The sequence below is a fragment of the Somniosus microcephalus genome, chromosome 5 (genome assembly GCF_052327205.1).
Source record: "Somniosus microcephalus isolate GS21.2 chromosome 5, FLI_Smic_1.0, whole genome shotgun sequence".
Classification (NCBI taxonomy): domain Eukaryota; kingdom Metazoa; phylum Chordata; class Chondrichthyes; order Squaliformes; family Somniosidae; genus Somniosus; species Somniosus microcephalus.
In genome coordinates, this window is record NC_140991.1 from 167,092,050 (window position 1) to 167,109,832 (window position 17,783).

The following is a 17,783-nucleotide window of genomic DNA, read 5'->3' on the forward strand; positions in this document are numbered from 1 at the left end:
GAGGGGCATAGATAGGATGGATGCTGAGGAGCTTTTCCCCTTAGTAGAGGGGTCAATAACTAGGGGGCATAGATTCAAGGTAAAGGGCGGGAGGTTTAGAGGGGATTTGAGAAAGAACTTTTTCACCCAGAGGGTGGTTGGAGTCTGGAACTCACTGCCTGAAAGGGTTGTGGAGGCAGAAACCCTCACAACATTTAAGAAGCATTTGGATGAGCATTTGAAATGCCATAGCATACAAGGCTACGGGCCAAATGCTGGAATATGGGATTAGATTAGACAGGGCTTGATGCCCGGCATGGACACGATGGGCCGAAGGGCCTCTATCCGTGCTGTATTACTCTATGACTCCATGACTATGACTAAAAGATTTACAAATTAATTAACTTTTTTTTAAAACAATTTGTCTTTTAAAAGCAACTTTTTTTTTGCTGGAAATGTAGATTTGAAAAGAAACACGCAGAAAGCGGGAAAAGAAATGAAAAGTTTGGAATCAAGATGGCGGCGACTCACCTCGGTTCAGAAACGATAAGGCACGCCCACACACGCACCGATTGGTGGACCGTCAGGTCAGCGAAGCGTAGGATTGGTCAATCGTCCCATCACTCGAATGTAGGAGGGCCCGCACGCACGCGCCAGGAACCCGCCCCCGCCCACGCAACGATTGGTCGACCATCGGGTCGCTCGACCGTACGATTGGTCGACCTCGACGTCACTCGATGCTAATGAGCGGATAATGAGCGGAATGTTGAAGGTTTTTTGGATACCGCGGGTGCAATTTTTGTCTGGCCGAAACGTAAATACGCTTATGACGGTTCTGGAATCGTAAGCTTTCTTTCGATGTAACACACGTGTAGGTACGCTCTATAACTTTTGAGTTCATACAATACAGACAGACAGACGGAATGACAGACAGACAGATCGACCGCTTTATTATATACTAGCTGGGGAGCCCCGCGTTGCGAGGGCAATTTTGGGGCGTTTGGTCTCCCTGCCCCTGTGTGTCCCCCCTCTCCCTGTCATGTCCTCTCCCTGTCCTATCACTCCCTCCCCTCTCTCCCTCCCCTCCCCTCTCTCCATCCCTCCCCTCCCCTCTCTCCCTCCCCCCCACTCCCCCGCTCCCCCACTCCCCTCTGTCCCTCTCTCCGGCCCCTCCCCCTGCCTAGCGAGCCCCGCGTTGCGAGGGCAATTTTGGGGCGCGAGGGCAATTTTGGGGCGTTTGGTCTCCCTGCCCCTGTGTGTCCCCCCTCTCCCTGTCATGTCCTCTCCCTGTCCTATCCCTCCCCTCCCCTCTCTCCCTCCCTCCCCTCCCCTCTCTCCCTCCCTCCCCTCCCCTCTCTCCCTCCCCTCCCCTCCCCCACTCCCCCTCCCCTCTGTCCCTCTCTCCGGCCCCTCCCCCTGCCTAGCGCCTGAGGTCCGGTGCCGTTGCTGAGGTCCCCCGCGTATCGCGCGGCTGATGGACGGCCGCTGCGTGCGGGCGGGCGGCGCATGCGCGGTGAGTGCGGGCGGCGCATGCGCGGTGAGTGCGGGCGGCGCATGCGCGGTCAGTGCGAGCGGCCCGCGGGAGCCGGCAAGGCCGTCAGCGAGCGGGAAATTTCGGGCGGCGCGCCTGCGCTCCGTCCGCGACACCTGAGAGGGGGAAGTAGAGAGAGACAGAGAGGGAAGAGGAGAAGGAGAGAGAGGGAAGAGGAGAGAGGGAAGAGGAGAAGGAGAGAGAGGGAAGAGGAGAAGGAGAGAGAGAGAGAGGGGAGAGAGAGAGAGAGAAATTTTTTCAGCTTCAGGCCCCGAGTCCCCCCTGCGCGAGGGTGAGGAGGAGGGGGGGGGTTGCTAAACACAATATAAAACTCAAATAAATTGTTAATTAATTGCCTAACACATAATTGAAATATTTACCTTAGTTCCCTAACACACAGAAAGTGTGGGGGAAAAAATCGTGGAAAATCAAGATGGCGGCCACTCACCTCGGTTCAGAAGGATAAGGCCCGCCCACACACGCACCGATTGGTCGACCGGTCAGGTCACCGAAGCGTAGGATTGGTCAATCGTCGAGTCACTCGACACTCAACTGTAGGAAGACCTCGACGTCACACGGTCGCTAATGAGATGCTAATGAGCGGAACGCTGAACGTTTTTGGGATACCGCGGGCGGGATTTTTGTCCGGCCGAAACGTAAATACGCCTATGACCGGTCCGGAATCGCAAGCTTTCTTTTGAGGTGACGCGCGCGTCGGTACGCTCTGTAACTTCCAAATGTATAGAGACCAGGCGGACAGACAGACAGAAGAGCCGCTTTATATATATAGATACTAGCTGGGGAGCCCCGCGTTGCGAGGGCTATTTTGGGGCGCGAGGGCAATTTTGGGGCGTTTGGTCTCCCTGCCCCTGTGTGTCCCCCCTCTCCCTGTCATGTCCTCTCCCTGTCCTATCCCTCCCTCCTCTCCCTCCCTCCCCTCCCCTCTCTCCCTCCCTCCCCTCCCTCCCTCCCCTCCCTCCCCCTCCCCTCCCCCACTCCCCCGCTCCCCCACTCCCCTCTGTCCCTCTCTCCGGCCCCTCCCCCTGCCTAGCGAGCCCCGCGTTGCGAGGGCAATTTTGGGGCGCGAGGGCAATTTTGGGGCGTTTGGTCTCCCTGCCCCTGTGTGTCCCCCCTCTCCCTGTCATGTCCTCTCCCTGTCCTATCCCTCCCTCCCCTCTCTCCCTCCCCTCCCCTCTCTCCCTCCCTCCCCTCCCCTCTCTCCCTCCACTCCCCTCCCCCACTCCCCCGCTCCCCCACTCCCCTCTGTCCCTCTCTCCGGCCCCTCCCCCTGCCTAGCACCTGAGGTCCGGTGCCATTGCTGAGGTCCCCCGCGTATCGCGCGGCTGATGGACGGCCGCTGCGTGCGGTCGGGCGGCGCATGCGCGGTGAGTGCGGGCGGCGCATGCGCAGTGCGTGCGGGCGGCGCATGCGCGGTCAGTGCGAGCGGCCCGCGGGAGCCGGCAAGGCCGTTAGCGAGCGGGAAACTTCGGGCGGCGCGCCCGCGCTCCGTCCGCGACACCTGAGAGGGGGAAGTAGAGTGAGACAGAGAGGGAAGAGGAGAGAGGGAAGAGGAGAAGGAGAGAGAGGGAAGAGGAGAAGGAGAGAGAGAGAGGGAAGAAAGAGAGAGAGAGAGAGATAAATTTTTTCAGCTTCAGGCCCCGGAGCCCCGCGTTGCGAGGGCAATTTTGGGGCGCGAGGGCAATTTTGGGGCATTTGGTCTCCCTGCCCCTGTGTGTCCCCCCTTTCCCTGTCATGTCCTCACCCTGTCCTATCCCTCCCTCCCCTCTCTCCCTCCCCTCCCCTCTCTCCCCCCCCCCCCTCTCTCCCTCCCCTCCCCTCCCTCCCCTGTCTCCCTCTCCCCCCCACCCCTCCCCTCCCCTCCCCCACTCCCGCGCTCCCCCACTCCCCTCTGTCCCTCTCTCCGGCCCCTCCCCCTGCCTAGCGCCTGAGGTCCGGTGCCGTTGCTGAGGTCCCCCGCGTATCGCGCGGCTGATGGACGGCCGCTGCGGGCAGGCGGCGCATGCGCGGTGAGTGCGGGCGGCGCATGCGCGGTCAGTGCGAGCGGCCCATGGGAGCCGGCAAGGCCGTTAGCGAGCGGGAAACTTCGGGCGGCGCGCCCGCGCTCCGTCCGCGACACCTGAGAGGGGGAAGTAGAGAGAGACAGAGAGGGAAGAGGAGAAGGAGAGAGAGGGAAGAGGAGAGAGGGAAGAGGAGAAGGAGAGAGAGGGAAGAGGAGAAGGAGAGAGAGAGAGGGAAGAAAGAGAGAGAGAGAGAGAGAAATTTTTTCAGCTTCAGGCCCCGAGTCCCCCCTGCGCGAGGGTGAGGAGGAGGGGGGGGGTTGCTAAACACAATATAAAACTCAAATAAATTGTTAATTAATTGCCTAACACATAATTGAAATATTTACCTTAGTTCCCTAACACACAGAAAGTGTGGGGGAAAAAATCGTGGAAAATCAAGATGGCGGCCACTCACCTCGGTTCAGAAGGATAAGGCCCGCCCACACACGCACTGATTGGTCGACCGGTCAGGTCACCGAAGCGTAGGATTGGTCAATCGTCGAGTCACTCGACACTCAACTGTAGGAAGACCTTGGCGTCATACGGTCGCTAATGAGATGCTAATGAGCGGAACGCTGAACGTTTTTGGGATATCGCGGGCGGGATTTTTGTCCGGCCGTAACGTAAATATGCCTATGACCGGTCCGGAATCGCAAGCTTTCTTTTGAGGCGACGCGCGCATCGGTACGCTCTGTAACTTCCAAACATATAGAGACCAGGCGGACAGACAGACAGACAGACAGAAGAGCCGCTTTATATATATCGATATATAGATAGATAGCTGGGGGTGCCTGGCATTGCCAGGGCTTTTTTGGGTCGCGCGGTTTACGGCCGGCCGCTGCCGCTCCCCCGCTCTGTGACTGGTGGGCTGGTCACTCTCCTCTCCCATCCCTCCCCCTCTCCTCTCCTCTCCCTCCCCCTACCCTCTCAGTCCCCGTCTGCTCTCCTCTCCCTCCCTGCCCCTCTCCTCTACCTCCCCCTCTCCTCTCCCTTCATCCCTCCCCCTCTCTCCCTCCCCCTCTCCCTCCCCGTACCCTCTCAGGCCCCGTCTCCTCTCCTCTCCCTCCCTGCCCCTCTCCTCTACCTCCCCCTCTCCTCTCCCTTCCTCCCTCCCCCTCTCTCCCTCCCCCTCTCTCCCTCCCTCCCTCCCCCTCTCTCCCTCCCTCCCCCTGCTCTCCCTCTCACTCTCCCTCCCCCTCTGCTCTCCCTCTCACTCTCCCTCCCCCCTCCTCTCCCTCCCCCTCTCCTCTCCTCTCCCTCCCCCTCCCTCCCCTCTCCTCTCCCTCTCTCCTCTCCCTCCCTGCCCCTCTCCTCTACCTCCCCCTCTCCTCTACCTCCCTCCCTCCCCCTCTGCTCTCCCTCTCGCTCTCCCTCCCCCTCTGCTCTCCCTCCCCCTCTCCTCTCCCTCCCCTACCCTCTCAGTCCCCGTCTCCTCTCCTCTCCCTCCCTGCCCCTCTCCTCTACCTCCCCCTCTCCTCTCCCTCCCTCCCCCTCTCCCCCTCTGCTCTCCCTCTCGCTCTCCCTCCCTCCCCCTCTGCTCTCCCTCCCCCTCTGCTCTCCCTCTCGCTCTCCCTCCCTCCCTCCCTGCTCTCCCCCCCTCTGCTCTCCCCCTACCCTCTCAGTCCCCATCTCCTCTCCTTCCCTGCCCCTCTCCTCTACCTCCCCCTCTCCTCTCCCTCCCTCCCCCTCTGCTCTCCCTCCCCCTCTGCTCTCCCTCCCCCTCTGCTCTCCCTCCCTCCCTCGCCCCTCTCCTCTCCCTCCCTCCCTCGCCCCTCTCCTCTCCCTCCCTCGCCCCTCTCCTCTCCTCTCCCTCCCTCGCCCTCTCTCTCTCTCCGTGTCTCTCCCTCCTTTGATTTCTCTCCCTGCCTCCCCTCTCCCTCGCTAGCGCCTCAGGCCCAGCCGGACTCACCTCGGTAGCAGAACGGAGTCAGTCCGACAACGGGAGGCCGGGTGCCCAGCGCTCCGAAGCGAGCCCGGGGTTGCTGATGGTTAACGCGGTGGGCCTTTGGACCCGGTTGGCTGGGCGGCAGAGGAACGCCTTTGGCTGCGGACTCCCGGTGTCCGATTGCGGTCGGGAATGGCTCGTTGGAAAGCCCTGCTTTTGCCGGTCCCGCACTCACGGCAAGAGAGAGAGGGGGAAGAGGAGAGAGAGAGAGAGAGAGAAGGAGAGAATGAGGGAAGGAGATGCAGAAAAATCAAGATGGCCGAATTAACGGCAGTTTGAAAGATCAAGCCCCGCCCACAAACGCCATGAAACGCCCCCCCATGACACAGCACGCTCCCCCCGTAGGATTGGTCAACCATCACGTCACTCAATGCTAATGAGCGGATTCCCCCGTATGATTGGTCAACCATCACGTCACTCAACGCTAATTCCCCCATAGGATTGGTCAACCGCTAATGAGCGGGCTAATGAGCGGAATTTTGAACTTTTTTTTTATACTGTTCGAACAATTTTTGTCTGAACAAAAAGTAAATACGCCCCCGTAATCATAAGCTTTCTTTTGATATAACATATGTGTAGGTATGCTCTATAACTTTTGAGTGATGCCTGGACATACACACAGACAGAACGATCTAATATATAAATATAATATAGATAGATAACACAATAACTCCCAAACATAGTTAAACCTGTCCTTCTCCTTTTTGCCATGTTCGCAATATTTCCCATTATTTTAAATTACTGTTGCTTTTTTCCTAATCAGATATATATGTAATAGAGGAGACATAAGCAAAGGTGGTGATACAAACAAATTTATTGTGTTATTGTAAGGGGTCAATTTTAACTTGCCACACTCGCTGTTAACGGGCAATTAACGGCCTCAAAATCGGGTTGGTACACACTGCAGCCACAGTACACCAGTGGTGGAGGGAATGAATGGCACCCTATCCACCACCTTAACCAATCAAGTGGGTTGCTTTGTCCTGGATAATGTCAAGTTTCTTGAGTGTTGTTGGAGCTGCACTCATCCAGGCAAGTAAAGAGTATTCCATCACACTCCTTACTTGTGCCTTGTAGATGGTGGAAAGACTTTGGGGAGTCAGAAGGTGAAACACTCGCCACAGAATACCCAGCCTCTGACCTGCTCTTGTTGCCATTGTATTTATGTGGCTGGTCCAGTTAAGTTTCTGGTCAATGGTGACCCCCAGGATATAGATGGTGGAGGATTCGACGATGGCAATGCCGTTGAATATCATGGGGAGGTGTTTGCACTCTCTCCTGTTGGAGATAGTCATTGCCTGGCTTTTGTGTGGCGCGAATGTTAATTGCCACTTATCAGCCCAAGCCTGAATGTCATCCAGGTCTTGCTGCATGTGGACATGGACTGCTTCATTATTTGAGGAGCTGCAAATGGCAGTGAACACTGTGCAGTCATCAGCGAACATCCCCACTTCTGACCTTATGTTGGAGGGAAGGTCATTGATGAAGCAGCTGAAGATGCTTGGGCCTAGGACATTGCCCTGAGGAAAACCTGCAGCGATATCCTGGGGCTGTGATGATTGACCTCCAACCACCACAACCATCTTCCTTTGTGCTAAGTATGACTCCAGCCAGTGGAGAGTTTCCCCCCCCCCCCCCCGATTCCCACTGACTTCAGTTTTACTAGGGCTCCTTGATGCCACACTCGGTCAAATGCTGCCTTGATTTCAAGCGCAGTCACTCTCACTTCACCTCTGGAATTCAGCTCTTTTGTCCATGTTTGAACCAAGGCTGCAATGAGGGTCTGGAGTCAAGTGGTCCTGGTGGAAGCCAAACTGGGCATCAGTGAGCAGGTTATTGGTGAGTAAGTGCTGCTTGATAGCACTGTCGATGACACCTACCATCTGCTGATGATTGAGAGTAGACTGTTGGGGCAGTAATTGGCCGGATTGGATTTGTCCTGCTTTTTGTGGACAGGACATACCTGGGCAGTTTTCCACATTGTCAGATAGATGCCAGTGTTGTAGCTGTACTGAAACAGCTTGCCTAGAGGCGCAGCTAATTCTGGCGCACAAGTCTTCAGCGCGACAGCCGAGATGATGTCGGGGCCCACAGCCTTTGCTGTATCCAGTGCGCTCAGCCGTTTCTTGATACCACATGGAGTGACTCGAATTAGCTGAAGACTGGCTTCTGTGGTGGTGGGGACCTCAGAAGGAGGCCAATATGGATCATCCACTCGGCACTTCTGGCTGAAGATGGTTGCAAATGCTGGGCTCCACCATCATTGAGGATGGGGATATTCATGAAGCCTCCTCTTCCCGTTAGTTGTTTAATGGACCACCACCATTCACGACTGGACGTGGCAGGACTGCAGAGCTTGGATCTGATCCGTTGATTGTGGGATCGTTTAGCTTTGTCTATAGCATGCTGCTTCCACTTTTTAGCATGCATGTAGTCCTGTGTTGCAGCTTCCCCAGGTTGGCACCGCATTTTTAAGTACGCCTGGTGCTGCTCTTGGCATGCTCTTTCACACTCCTTATTGAACCAGGGTTGGTCTCCTGGCTTGATGGTAATGGTAGAGTGAGGGATATGCCGGGCCATGAGGTTACAGATTGTGGTGGAATATAATTCTGCTGCTGCTGATGGCCCACGGCGCCACATGGATGCCCAGTTTTGAGCTGCTAGATCTGTTCTGAATCTATCCCATTTAGCACAGTGGTAGTGCCACACAAGACGATGGAGGGTGTCCTCAGTGTGAAGATGGGATTTCGTCTCCACAATGACTGTGCGGTGGTCACTGCTACCAATGCTGTCATGGACAGATGCATCTGCGACAGATAGATTGGTGAGGACGAGGTCAAATAGATTTACCTCATGTTGGTTCTCTTACCACTGGTCGTAGGCCCAGACTGGCAGCTATGTCCTTCAGGACTCGGCCAGCTCGGTCAGTAGTGGTGCTACCGAACCACTCTTGGTGATGGACATTGAAGTCCCCCACCCAGTGTACATTCTGTGCCCTTTCTACTCTCAATGCTTCTTGTGAGTGGTGTTCAACATGGAGGAGTACTGATTCATCAGCTGAGGGAGGGCGGTAGGTGGTAATCAGCTGAGGGAGGTTTCCTTGCCCATAAGCCATGAGACTTCATGGGGTCCGGAGTCAATGTTGAGGACTCCCAGGGCCACGCCTTTCCAACTGTATATCACTGTGCTGGAATCCCTGGTGGGTCTGTCCTGATGGTGGGACAGGACATACCCAGGGATGGTGATGGAGGAGTTTGGGACATTGGCTGAAAGGTATGATTCTGTGAGTATGACTATGTCAAGCTGTTGCTTGACTAGTCTGTGGGACAGCTCTCCCAATTTTGGCACAAATCCCCAGATGTTGCTGAGGAGGACTTTGCAGGGTCGACTGGACTGGGTGCACCATTGTCGTGTCTGTAGCTGGTGCCGAGGTCGATGCCGGGTGGTCCGTCCGGTTTTATTATTGTTTTTTCGTAGCGGTTTTTTACAACTCAGTGGCGAGCTAGACCATTTCAGAGGGTAGTTAAGAGTCAACCACATTGATGGAGTTACATAGTGTCAGCTGTGACCCAGTGGGTAGCACACTCGCTTCGGTTGTGGGTTCGAGTCCCACTCCAGGGACTTGTGCACATAAAGTTAGACTGATACTCCAGTGCAGTGCTGAGCGAGCGCTGCACTGTCGGAGGTACCGTCTTTCGGATAAGACATTAAACCGAGGCCCTGTCTGCTCTCTCAGGTGGATGTAAAAGATCCCACGTAAAAGAGCAGGGAAGTTTATCTCCGGTGTCTTGGCCAATTTCTCCCTCAACCAACATAACAAAAACAGATTATCTGGTCATTTTCACAGTGCAAATTGATTGCCGCATTTCCCACATTACAACAGTGACTCCACTTCAAAAGTACTTCATTGGCACTTTGAGATCTCCGGTGGTCGTGAAAGGCGCTATATAATTGCAAGTCTTTTTTTCTTTGCCGGACCAGGTAAGGATGGCAGATTTTCTTCTCTAAAGGACATTGATAAACCAGATGGGTTTTCAACAACAATCCAATAGTTTCATGGTCACCATTACTGAAACTAGCTTTTTATTCCAGATTTATTTAATTAACTGAATTGAAATTCCCCAGCTGCCGTGGTGGGATTGTGAACTCATGTCTCCGGATCATTAGTCCAGGCCGCTGGATTACTAGTCCAGTAACATAGCCACTATGCTACCGTGCCCCTCCTAATGCTACAAAAATAATCACCCACCTCTGCGATCACAGTCCTTCGCCCCCCCACCCCTTCCCCTCCGGTTTACATTGCTGCCAGCCAGGGAGTCTCCGGGCTGCCAGATATTGTGCCGGCCAAATTCCAATGAACTGCATCGGCATGCCCATTTGGGCGGGCAGCTTGCCAGTTCTATTTAAATGGGAGTCAAACCTCTTCGCTGCCAGAACAGGTGGGCTCCGCAAGCCAGCTGCCCCAAAATTAAAAGCGGCTCCTAGAAGTGAATCACAGGGCTGATATATCATTTCTGTTGCTTTGCCAGGGCTAATGCTGCTCTTTTGGTGTAACGTGCACCTGTAGTGCTATGAACGTTCTTCTTGCTATAATGCAAAGTGAGCATATTAGTGTAACACTGCAGGAAATCAACGTATGATGCATTGGGTATAATGGTAGGGTCAAAGAACTGGTTACCTGGTTCCAGCAGCTATTAAAGGGTTGCAGGTTATCTTAAAATTGTGCTGAGAGGGAGAATTGGTTGCAGCAAGGTTTTCCCTTGCTGGCTTACTGTGTGGTACCATGCTTGTCTGAGTCAGGAGGTTGTGGGATCAAGCCCCTTTCCAGAGACTTGAACACTTATTCTAGTCTAACTCTTCAGTGCAGTACTGAGGAAATGCTGCACTGTCAGAGGTGCCATGTTTTGGATAAGATGTTAAACTAAGGTCTTGTCTCCCATCTCAGGTGATTGTAAAGGATCCCATGGCATTACTTAAAGAAGAATTTCTTCTGGCTAAAATTTATCCCTCAACCAACATCACTGAAAAAAAATTATTTGGCAATTTATCTCACTGTGGAACCTTGTTGTGTGCAAATTGGCTGCTATGTTTCTTGACATTATAACAGTGACTAAATTGGCTGTAAAATCCTTTGGAGCATTCTGAGGTTGAGAAAGGTGAAAAACAAGTTTGTTCTTTCTTTGATGCTGCCTGGTGCTTGGTTGGGAAAGAGTAAATGATAGTGTGTGTAATGCTGTGCTGGCTGAACTTGAAGCAGTGGTGCCTGGCAGATCTTTATCCTTCCCTGTTTTTTCTTGCTGAGTGATATCTAGAGGAGGAGGGGTTAAAATGGGTAGCACATGAACAGAGTTCACATGTAACTTGAAGTAGGAATTACATGAGAGTTTTTAAATCAGAACAATTTATATTTATCTAGTATCTTTAGCACAGAAGACATCCCAAGGTCTTCACAGGGGCATAAGAAAAGGTGGGGGATATACATTGAGCCAAAGAAAGCTAGATCAGGAGGGGTGAGCAAAAGCCTGATTATACAGCTGGGTTTTAGGGAGGGTTTTAAAAGGTGAGGGAAGTGGAGAGTGGGATCTAGCTAACTGAAGGTATGGCCAAAATGGTGATATAAAGGCGAGTTTTATCGGGTTGTATGGTTGAAGGCAGATAAAAAGTTAGGGAAGGGTATTCCTTGGAGGGTTTTAAACATAATGATGAGAATTTTCAGGAGCCAATGTAGGGCATGGGCAATGGTGACTTGGTGCCGCATAGGACACCAACAGCAGAGTTTTGGATGAGCTGAAGTTTATGGAGGATCGAGGATGGGATTAAAGTAATCGAGCTTGGAAGTGAGAAAGGTATTAACATCTGGAGGGCTACAACTCAAGAGAAAAAATACTTAATGCTACTTTGGGTGCAATATTTGATTTTGCATTTATTCCTAGTGATTGTTAAACTACTTCTAAAGCATTGGTTTCCCTGGTCCACTTCTCAATCACCCCCAACACCTCCTCCCCTTCCCATGGCACCTTCCCGTGCAAGCGCAGGAGATGCAACACCTGCCCTTTACCTCCTCCCTTCCCACCGTCCAGGGCCCCAAACACTCGTTCCAAGTGAAATAGAGATTTACTTGTAATTCTTGCAATTTAGTATACTGTATTCTCTGCTCACAACGCAGTCTCCTCTACATTGGGGAGACCAAACACACGCTTTGCGGAACACCTCCATTCAGTCTGCAAGCATGACCCCGAGCTTCCGGTCATCTGTCATTTTAGTTCTCCGCCCCACTCCCACTCTGACCTCTCTGGAACAGTGCAGGAGGCCGAGGACAATGAAGCTTAACGTAAGCTCGAGGAACAGCACCTCATCTTTTGATTAGGCACTTTTCAGCCTTCCGGACTCAAGATTGAGTTCAACAATTTCAGATCATAACCACTGCCCCCATTTTTTTGGACAGCAGCCATTGGTAATGATTCTGCCATTCTCATCTACACCTCCTTTAAACCCATCTTTCATTTCGTTACTTGTCAAATTACCACCCCCTTTTGCCTTGCATCATCATCCCTTTTGTCTTTTAATCACTCCTGCCTTCCACTCTATCAGACCTTCCCTTTTGTTCTTTCCTATCCTCCCCTCCCCCTCCTTTCCCTGCCTCTGTACTTGCTGAAAACCTGTTAGCAAAATACTGCAGATACTGGAAATCTGAAATGAAAACAGAAAATTATGGAAACCTGCTGAGTATTTCCAGCATTTTCTGTTTGTATTACACCTCTGTAGGGGGGTTTGCTCTGCCCAATTACAGGGGTCTTTAGTGCCTGTTAATGTATTGGGCCTCTGTCTCCTTTATACCCTTGCAGCTTATGTTAGCCTGCAGGTCGGGTGTCACTAAACACCCTCTAAGGAGATAGAGAACAACAGCTTATAGAGGAGGACTAGAATACGGTGACGACCCGCACAGTTTATACCTAATCTGCAGGGTACTCCTGAGCCCAAGGGCTCCTATAGTCCTCTCTCTTTTTCCCTAGCCTGCTGTTCCCTTGTTTGGCGGGTTCGAAGCGCCCTAATGCCCCGATCTGGTTCTAACTCCAGAATTTGGATGGAGAACAATGCACTTTAAATAGACACTCAGAGACAAGTAGTCCTTGGAAAAAACAGGTGACAACCAATTTTATTTGGTTCTACCACGAACGTAATAAACACACACACTCTATAACTATAAATACAATATGGGAGAGAACGGACATAACGAGAATGTTTTACACTGTTTTAACTTTACCAAGTCCAATCCCACCAACCCACTTTCCTACCTAGACTAGACTGACAGTTGCAGGCCCTTGGATTATACTCACAGCCTATTTTGAGTGCGGTTGTTGGGTTGTTGCTGTTGTTGGTTGGTTTGTGCTTGATGGAAAAGGCTCCCGAAATAGCGGGAGTGAATGCCATCTTCCACAGCCACTTCGGTCGTTGGTATCTTCTTGTTGATGTCCCCGGGACGGGAGTCGGTATACGGTGCGGTTTAAACTTTCAGTATGCCGATTGAGTCTGGGGCCTAATGGTGGATCTTCTCATCAGTGTGGTTGGAGTTCTTTAGATGGTAGTTCGCCCCAGCTCGTCTCTCCCTCAGCTTCTTAACTCGCTCTCCTGCTCTTTCTTCTGGTTTTTTTAATAATCTCTTGGTTCTGTATTTTATACCCAATTCCATTTCGGCCTCTTTGCGCCCAATTAAATTGGTGTTTACAAGTTCGAGGGCAGGGGTATTGTTTTGAGTGCACAGCGGCTCCTCCAAGTCTGCTGTCCCATTGTGTCAGTCCTGGGACTTGATTATTTTGGGTCACCTCTTAACTGTAGTGATCCCAAAACTATTGTCCCTAGTCCGAGTGGATTAAGGTGATGATGGCCTGTACTCATAGCTCGATTAGGGGTGAATCACATATCCTTGCTTCAGGCCCGACTCAGTCCCCTGATTGGCCTTTGAGAATGCACTTTGTTTCGATTGGCCGACACTTATGGCTTGCTTCTGAGCCACAGTCCCCTGTAATCAGATATCCCAGCCTGCTTTTCGGGACCACTGCATTGGCCAAAAATGTTGGTTTTAAACTGTATAGGGCAATCCAATTTTGGTCACCTTGCCCTTAGAGGGCTCCAATAAAACGTGGTTGTGGATTTTCAAACCCTACAGTCCCCCATCTTGACACAACCGGATATAGCTGGGATGTGTCAATTGCCATGTAAGAAAATCCAAAGGCCTACCAAGTGTCAGTCATCCCTGTTGTTTACTCTAACTAATGACCCTTACAAAGTTAGTGTGTACAAAACAATATCATTTTCCTTAAAGAAAAAGGTACAATAATCATATCCCCTTTCAGGTATACATCAAAACAAGGTACTACATTTTTCCATTACATAGAGCATAACAAATACCCCATGCCGCGTGTGTTCCTTGCGTCCTTTCCTGCAAAGTTGTACAGCTTTCGCCCTATCCATCCGTGATGGTGTAAATTCGTACAACTTTGCCGTATATAAGTTTTGACAGCTTACGTAGTGTATGGTATTAGCCAGCTCTGGGTGCGAGTAGCGATGCGATACAGTGCATCAGAATGGTCCTTTGTTTCCGACGAGGAAAGAATACCTGGAAACAAAAGGGCATTCTTCTCATGGTTATACTGGGCTGTCCTTCTGTTGCTGCTTGTTGAATAATTTCAGACACCGGTGTGCTTTGAGGGCTCTTCTGGCTTTGCAGGTGTTTATAATGAGATACACTACAATGACCAGTTGTACAATTACCAGCGTGTGGGAGGCCATGCGAAGCCCGACAGGGGTATCTACCCTCGTTCCCCATTCCCACCACGCGGGTGACTGTATGTCTGCGCTCCCAAGAGCTATGTCTTTGTTTTTCTGTTCAAGGGTGAAGTAATGTTTTTGACTGAGGTCCAGTGCCTTCAATAAGGCAGTGAGTTTCTCAGGTAAGAGTGGTATAGAGTACCCAAACCGGGCAACATAGTTCTGCAAATCACTTACATTGTACTGTACCGTGAGGTGAATTGTGGAGGGTTCCGGGATTGGAATGATCCTTTCCTGGGCCACTTGAACTTCTGCCCTAGGTTTAAAGCAAAAGCTGCTGTCCGGTATATCACACCACTCACTCGGGCCGTGCCTATACCGGCGGGCAGTCGTGGTGACGCAATATGTCCCACCACCCACATATGCTATCTGTGGAGGTACATGGCCAGGTGCCATTACCTCCATCGTGCAATTTATAGGTTCTGCCCCAGCAGTGCTAAACCCGCATTGTGACCTCCTGAAGGCGTTCAAGTGCTGGGGACACAGTATCACCTGTGCTCCCCGGCTACGGCAACCAGACAGGTCAGTACCCGTCACTGTGTGCTCCCACACAATGACATAGGGTGGGACCGTTGTGAAACGGACGTGTACCCCCCCACGAATGACCCCGACATTCTCCACATGATACAGGGGTGCTGGTTTGGCGGATAACCCCATCACTGGCATTCGCACAACCACACCCACAATAGTGTGGTTGGATTTCCCACAATCAACCGGGACAGGATAGGCCTCCGACGCCACTCGGAGCTGGCATGGGCTGAGGGTGTGGCTATAGGGGTGCAGTGCCTCCAGGTGCTGGTTGCTGATCCAGGAGGGGACCCGACCTTGCCTAAGGTCTTCCAAGTTACTGCGGCCCTCTCCCAACAACCAGGCCCCACAGAGCACACACACCTCATTCTGTGCCGCCTGATCGGAGGCCAGCCGGTCCTCCTTAATCAAGGTGTTTATTGTCCGAGCATGAGCCTCTAGCTGGGCGACAATCTCCTTCAGGTGCACTGTCATAGCCACCCCCTTGTGAAGCGTGGAGCCCAAAACATCATTCTCCTTCCCTAGGATGCTGCGCAGCTGAGACTTTAGCCCATTAATCTGTAGGGCCAGCTGCACATCATCCAGGCTGTTCATAACTGAGGCCCCGGTATTAAACCCAGTGAAAACATCGTTCATAACCCCCCTGCACTGTCTGCCCCTCTCGGTCGTGTCTTCTTTTGTGTACAGGTCTGCCACACTGATGTCCCCGAAGTCCAGCTCATAGAAGCTTCGGAACATCTCCCTCAGCAGAGCCTGATACAGCAACTCAGTTTTCCGGGGGCAGAACGCAGGTAGGCGAACTTCTGTTAGGTTAAGGACCACAGATGCAACTGCTTAGTGCACTCCCTGGTACACTAACTTACCCGTCGGTACTAATACCAACCCATTCCCAGGTCCCCTAGTGGTGGTCGGACATCCGTGGGCGTCAATGTGTTTGGGCGTGGGTAGGGGTTTCCTCACCTGAGCCAGGAGCTCGGTGGCATTGATGGGCACTCGGATGCGAGGGGTGACGCAAGCTTCCCCGCTTCTATCCCACTCCAACCCGTACCCTGTGTCCTGCCACCACCTGACAAAGGCGATGGACAGCCCCGCTGGGCATACTTGGGCTGATCCCCATAGGCATATGTACATCCCTTCGTCGTAGGCCCACCATTTTTCCCAACACACTGTGACTTCCCCCGGTGACCCCGTGATGGTCCGGTAGGTATCGTTGCTCAGACGTTCCCAGTCTGAGCTCCTGTCCTTGATGTCCATGCTCAATTTCCTGAGCCACCACCAGCGTCCTAAAGGTACGTCCCCCTTGCACGTCAAACACACCCTTTTCCCCTCTGTCACCCTAACCCGGGAAGTGGCCACCTCGATGTTCAGACAGGGGATGGAGGCCTCTCCATAAGTAAAGCTTTTGTGGCTCGAATACCGGGTGGAATTCGAGCCCAACCACCCAGGCCATCTTCCCTCGTGGAAGTAGGTGGCCTGGTATTCTGCATCCATGATCCCTTCTCCCGTGGTTACGGTTGGCGCCCTGCCCCCGGAACACCCGTACACCAGGGACTCCTCGCTGTCCCATAAGAACATAAGAACATAAGAAATAGGAGCAGGAGTAGGCCAATCGGCCCCTCGAGCCTGCTCCGCCATTCAATAAGATCATGGCTGATCTGATCCTAACCGCCAATCCACTATCACAGAACCATCTCCTGAATCTAACAGAATTAGACACACGAAATAGGAGCAGGATCAGGCTACACGGCCCCTGGGCCCACTCCGCTACCCACAGGGCCATGACCGATCCGAACCTAGACTCACGTCCAAATTCCTGCCCGCTCCCCGTAACCCTTAATTCCCTTTACTTCTAGGAAACTGTCTATTTCTGTTTTAAATTTATATAATGATGTAGCTTCTACAGCTTTTTGGGGCAGCATATTCCATGGACCTACCACCCTCTGAGTGAAGTAGTTCCTCCTCATCTCAGTTTTGAAAGAGCAGCCCCTTATTACATAGATACATAGAAGATAGGAGCAGGAGTAGGCCATTCGGCCCTTCGTGCCTGCTCCGCCATTCGATGAGATCATGGCTGATCTTTTAATTCAGTATCCCGTCCCCGCCTTCTCTCCGTAACCCTTAACCCCTTTTGCCCGTAGAAATATATCTAATTCCCTCTTAAATATATTTAATGAGCTGGCGTACACTGCCCTCTGTGGCAATGAGTTCCACAGGTTCACCACTCTCTGAGTGAAGAAATTCCCCCTCATCTCTGTCCTAAATGGTTTAGCCCTTATCCTCAAATTATGTCCTCTAGTTCTGTTCTCACCCGCCAAGGGAAACATTCCTTCTGCATCCAGTCTGTCTAGACCTGTCAGAATTTTATACACTTCTATGAGGTCCCCTCTCAATCTTCTAAACTCCAGTGTGTACATCCCTAAACTACATAGTCTCTCCTCATAGGTCATTCCCGCCATTCCTGGTATCAGCCTGGTGAATCGCCGCTGCACCCCCTCCATGGCAAGAACATCCTTCCTCAGATGAGGCGACCAAAACTGTACACAGTACTCGAGGTGTGGTCTCACCAGTGCCCTGTACAGCTGCAGCAAGGTATCCCTGTTCCTGTATTCTAACCCTTTTGCTATGAAGGCCAGCATACCGTTTGCCTTCTTGACCGCCTGTTGCACCTGCATGCTCGCCTTCAGTGACTGGTGTACAAGAACACCCAGGTCTCTCTGTACTTCCCCCTCTCCCAATCTATTGCCATTTAAATAATAATTTGCCCTCCCGTTCCTGCACCCAAGGTGGATAACTTCGCACTTGTCCACATTATAGTGCATCTGCCATTTATCCGCCCAATCGCCCAGTCTGTCCAAATCGCTCTGGAGCTTCCTGGTCTCTTCCTCTGAGCCCACCCCCCCTCCTAGTTTAG

At 52.3% G+C, this 17,783-nt stretch overlaps 1 protein-coding gene across 1 annotated transcript in view; it reads right to left on the bottom strand.

The window, feature by feature from the left end:
- Positions 1–15,610, bottom strand: part of LOC147117431 (uncharacterized) — a 16,688-nt gene extending 1,078 nt beyond the window's left edge. The window contains exon 1 of the mRNA XM_085989368.1: positions 14,288–15,610. Within this exon, the coding sequence (XP_085845494.1) occupies positions 14,288–15,610 (1,323 nt within the window). The remainder of the gene's footprint in view (positions 1–14,287) is intronic.
- Between the last annotated feature and the right edge of the window lie 2,173 nt (positions 15,611–17,783).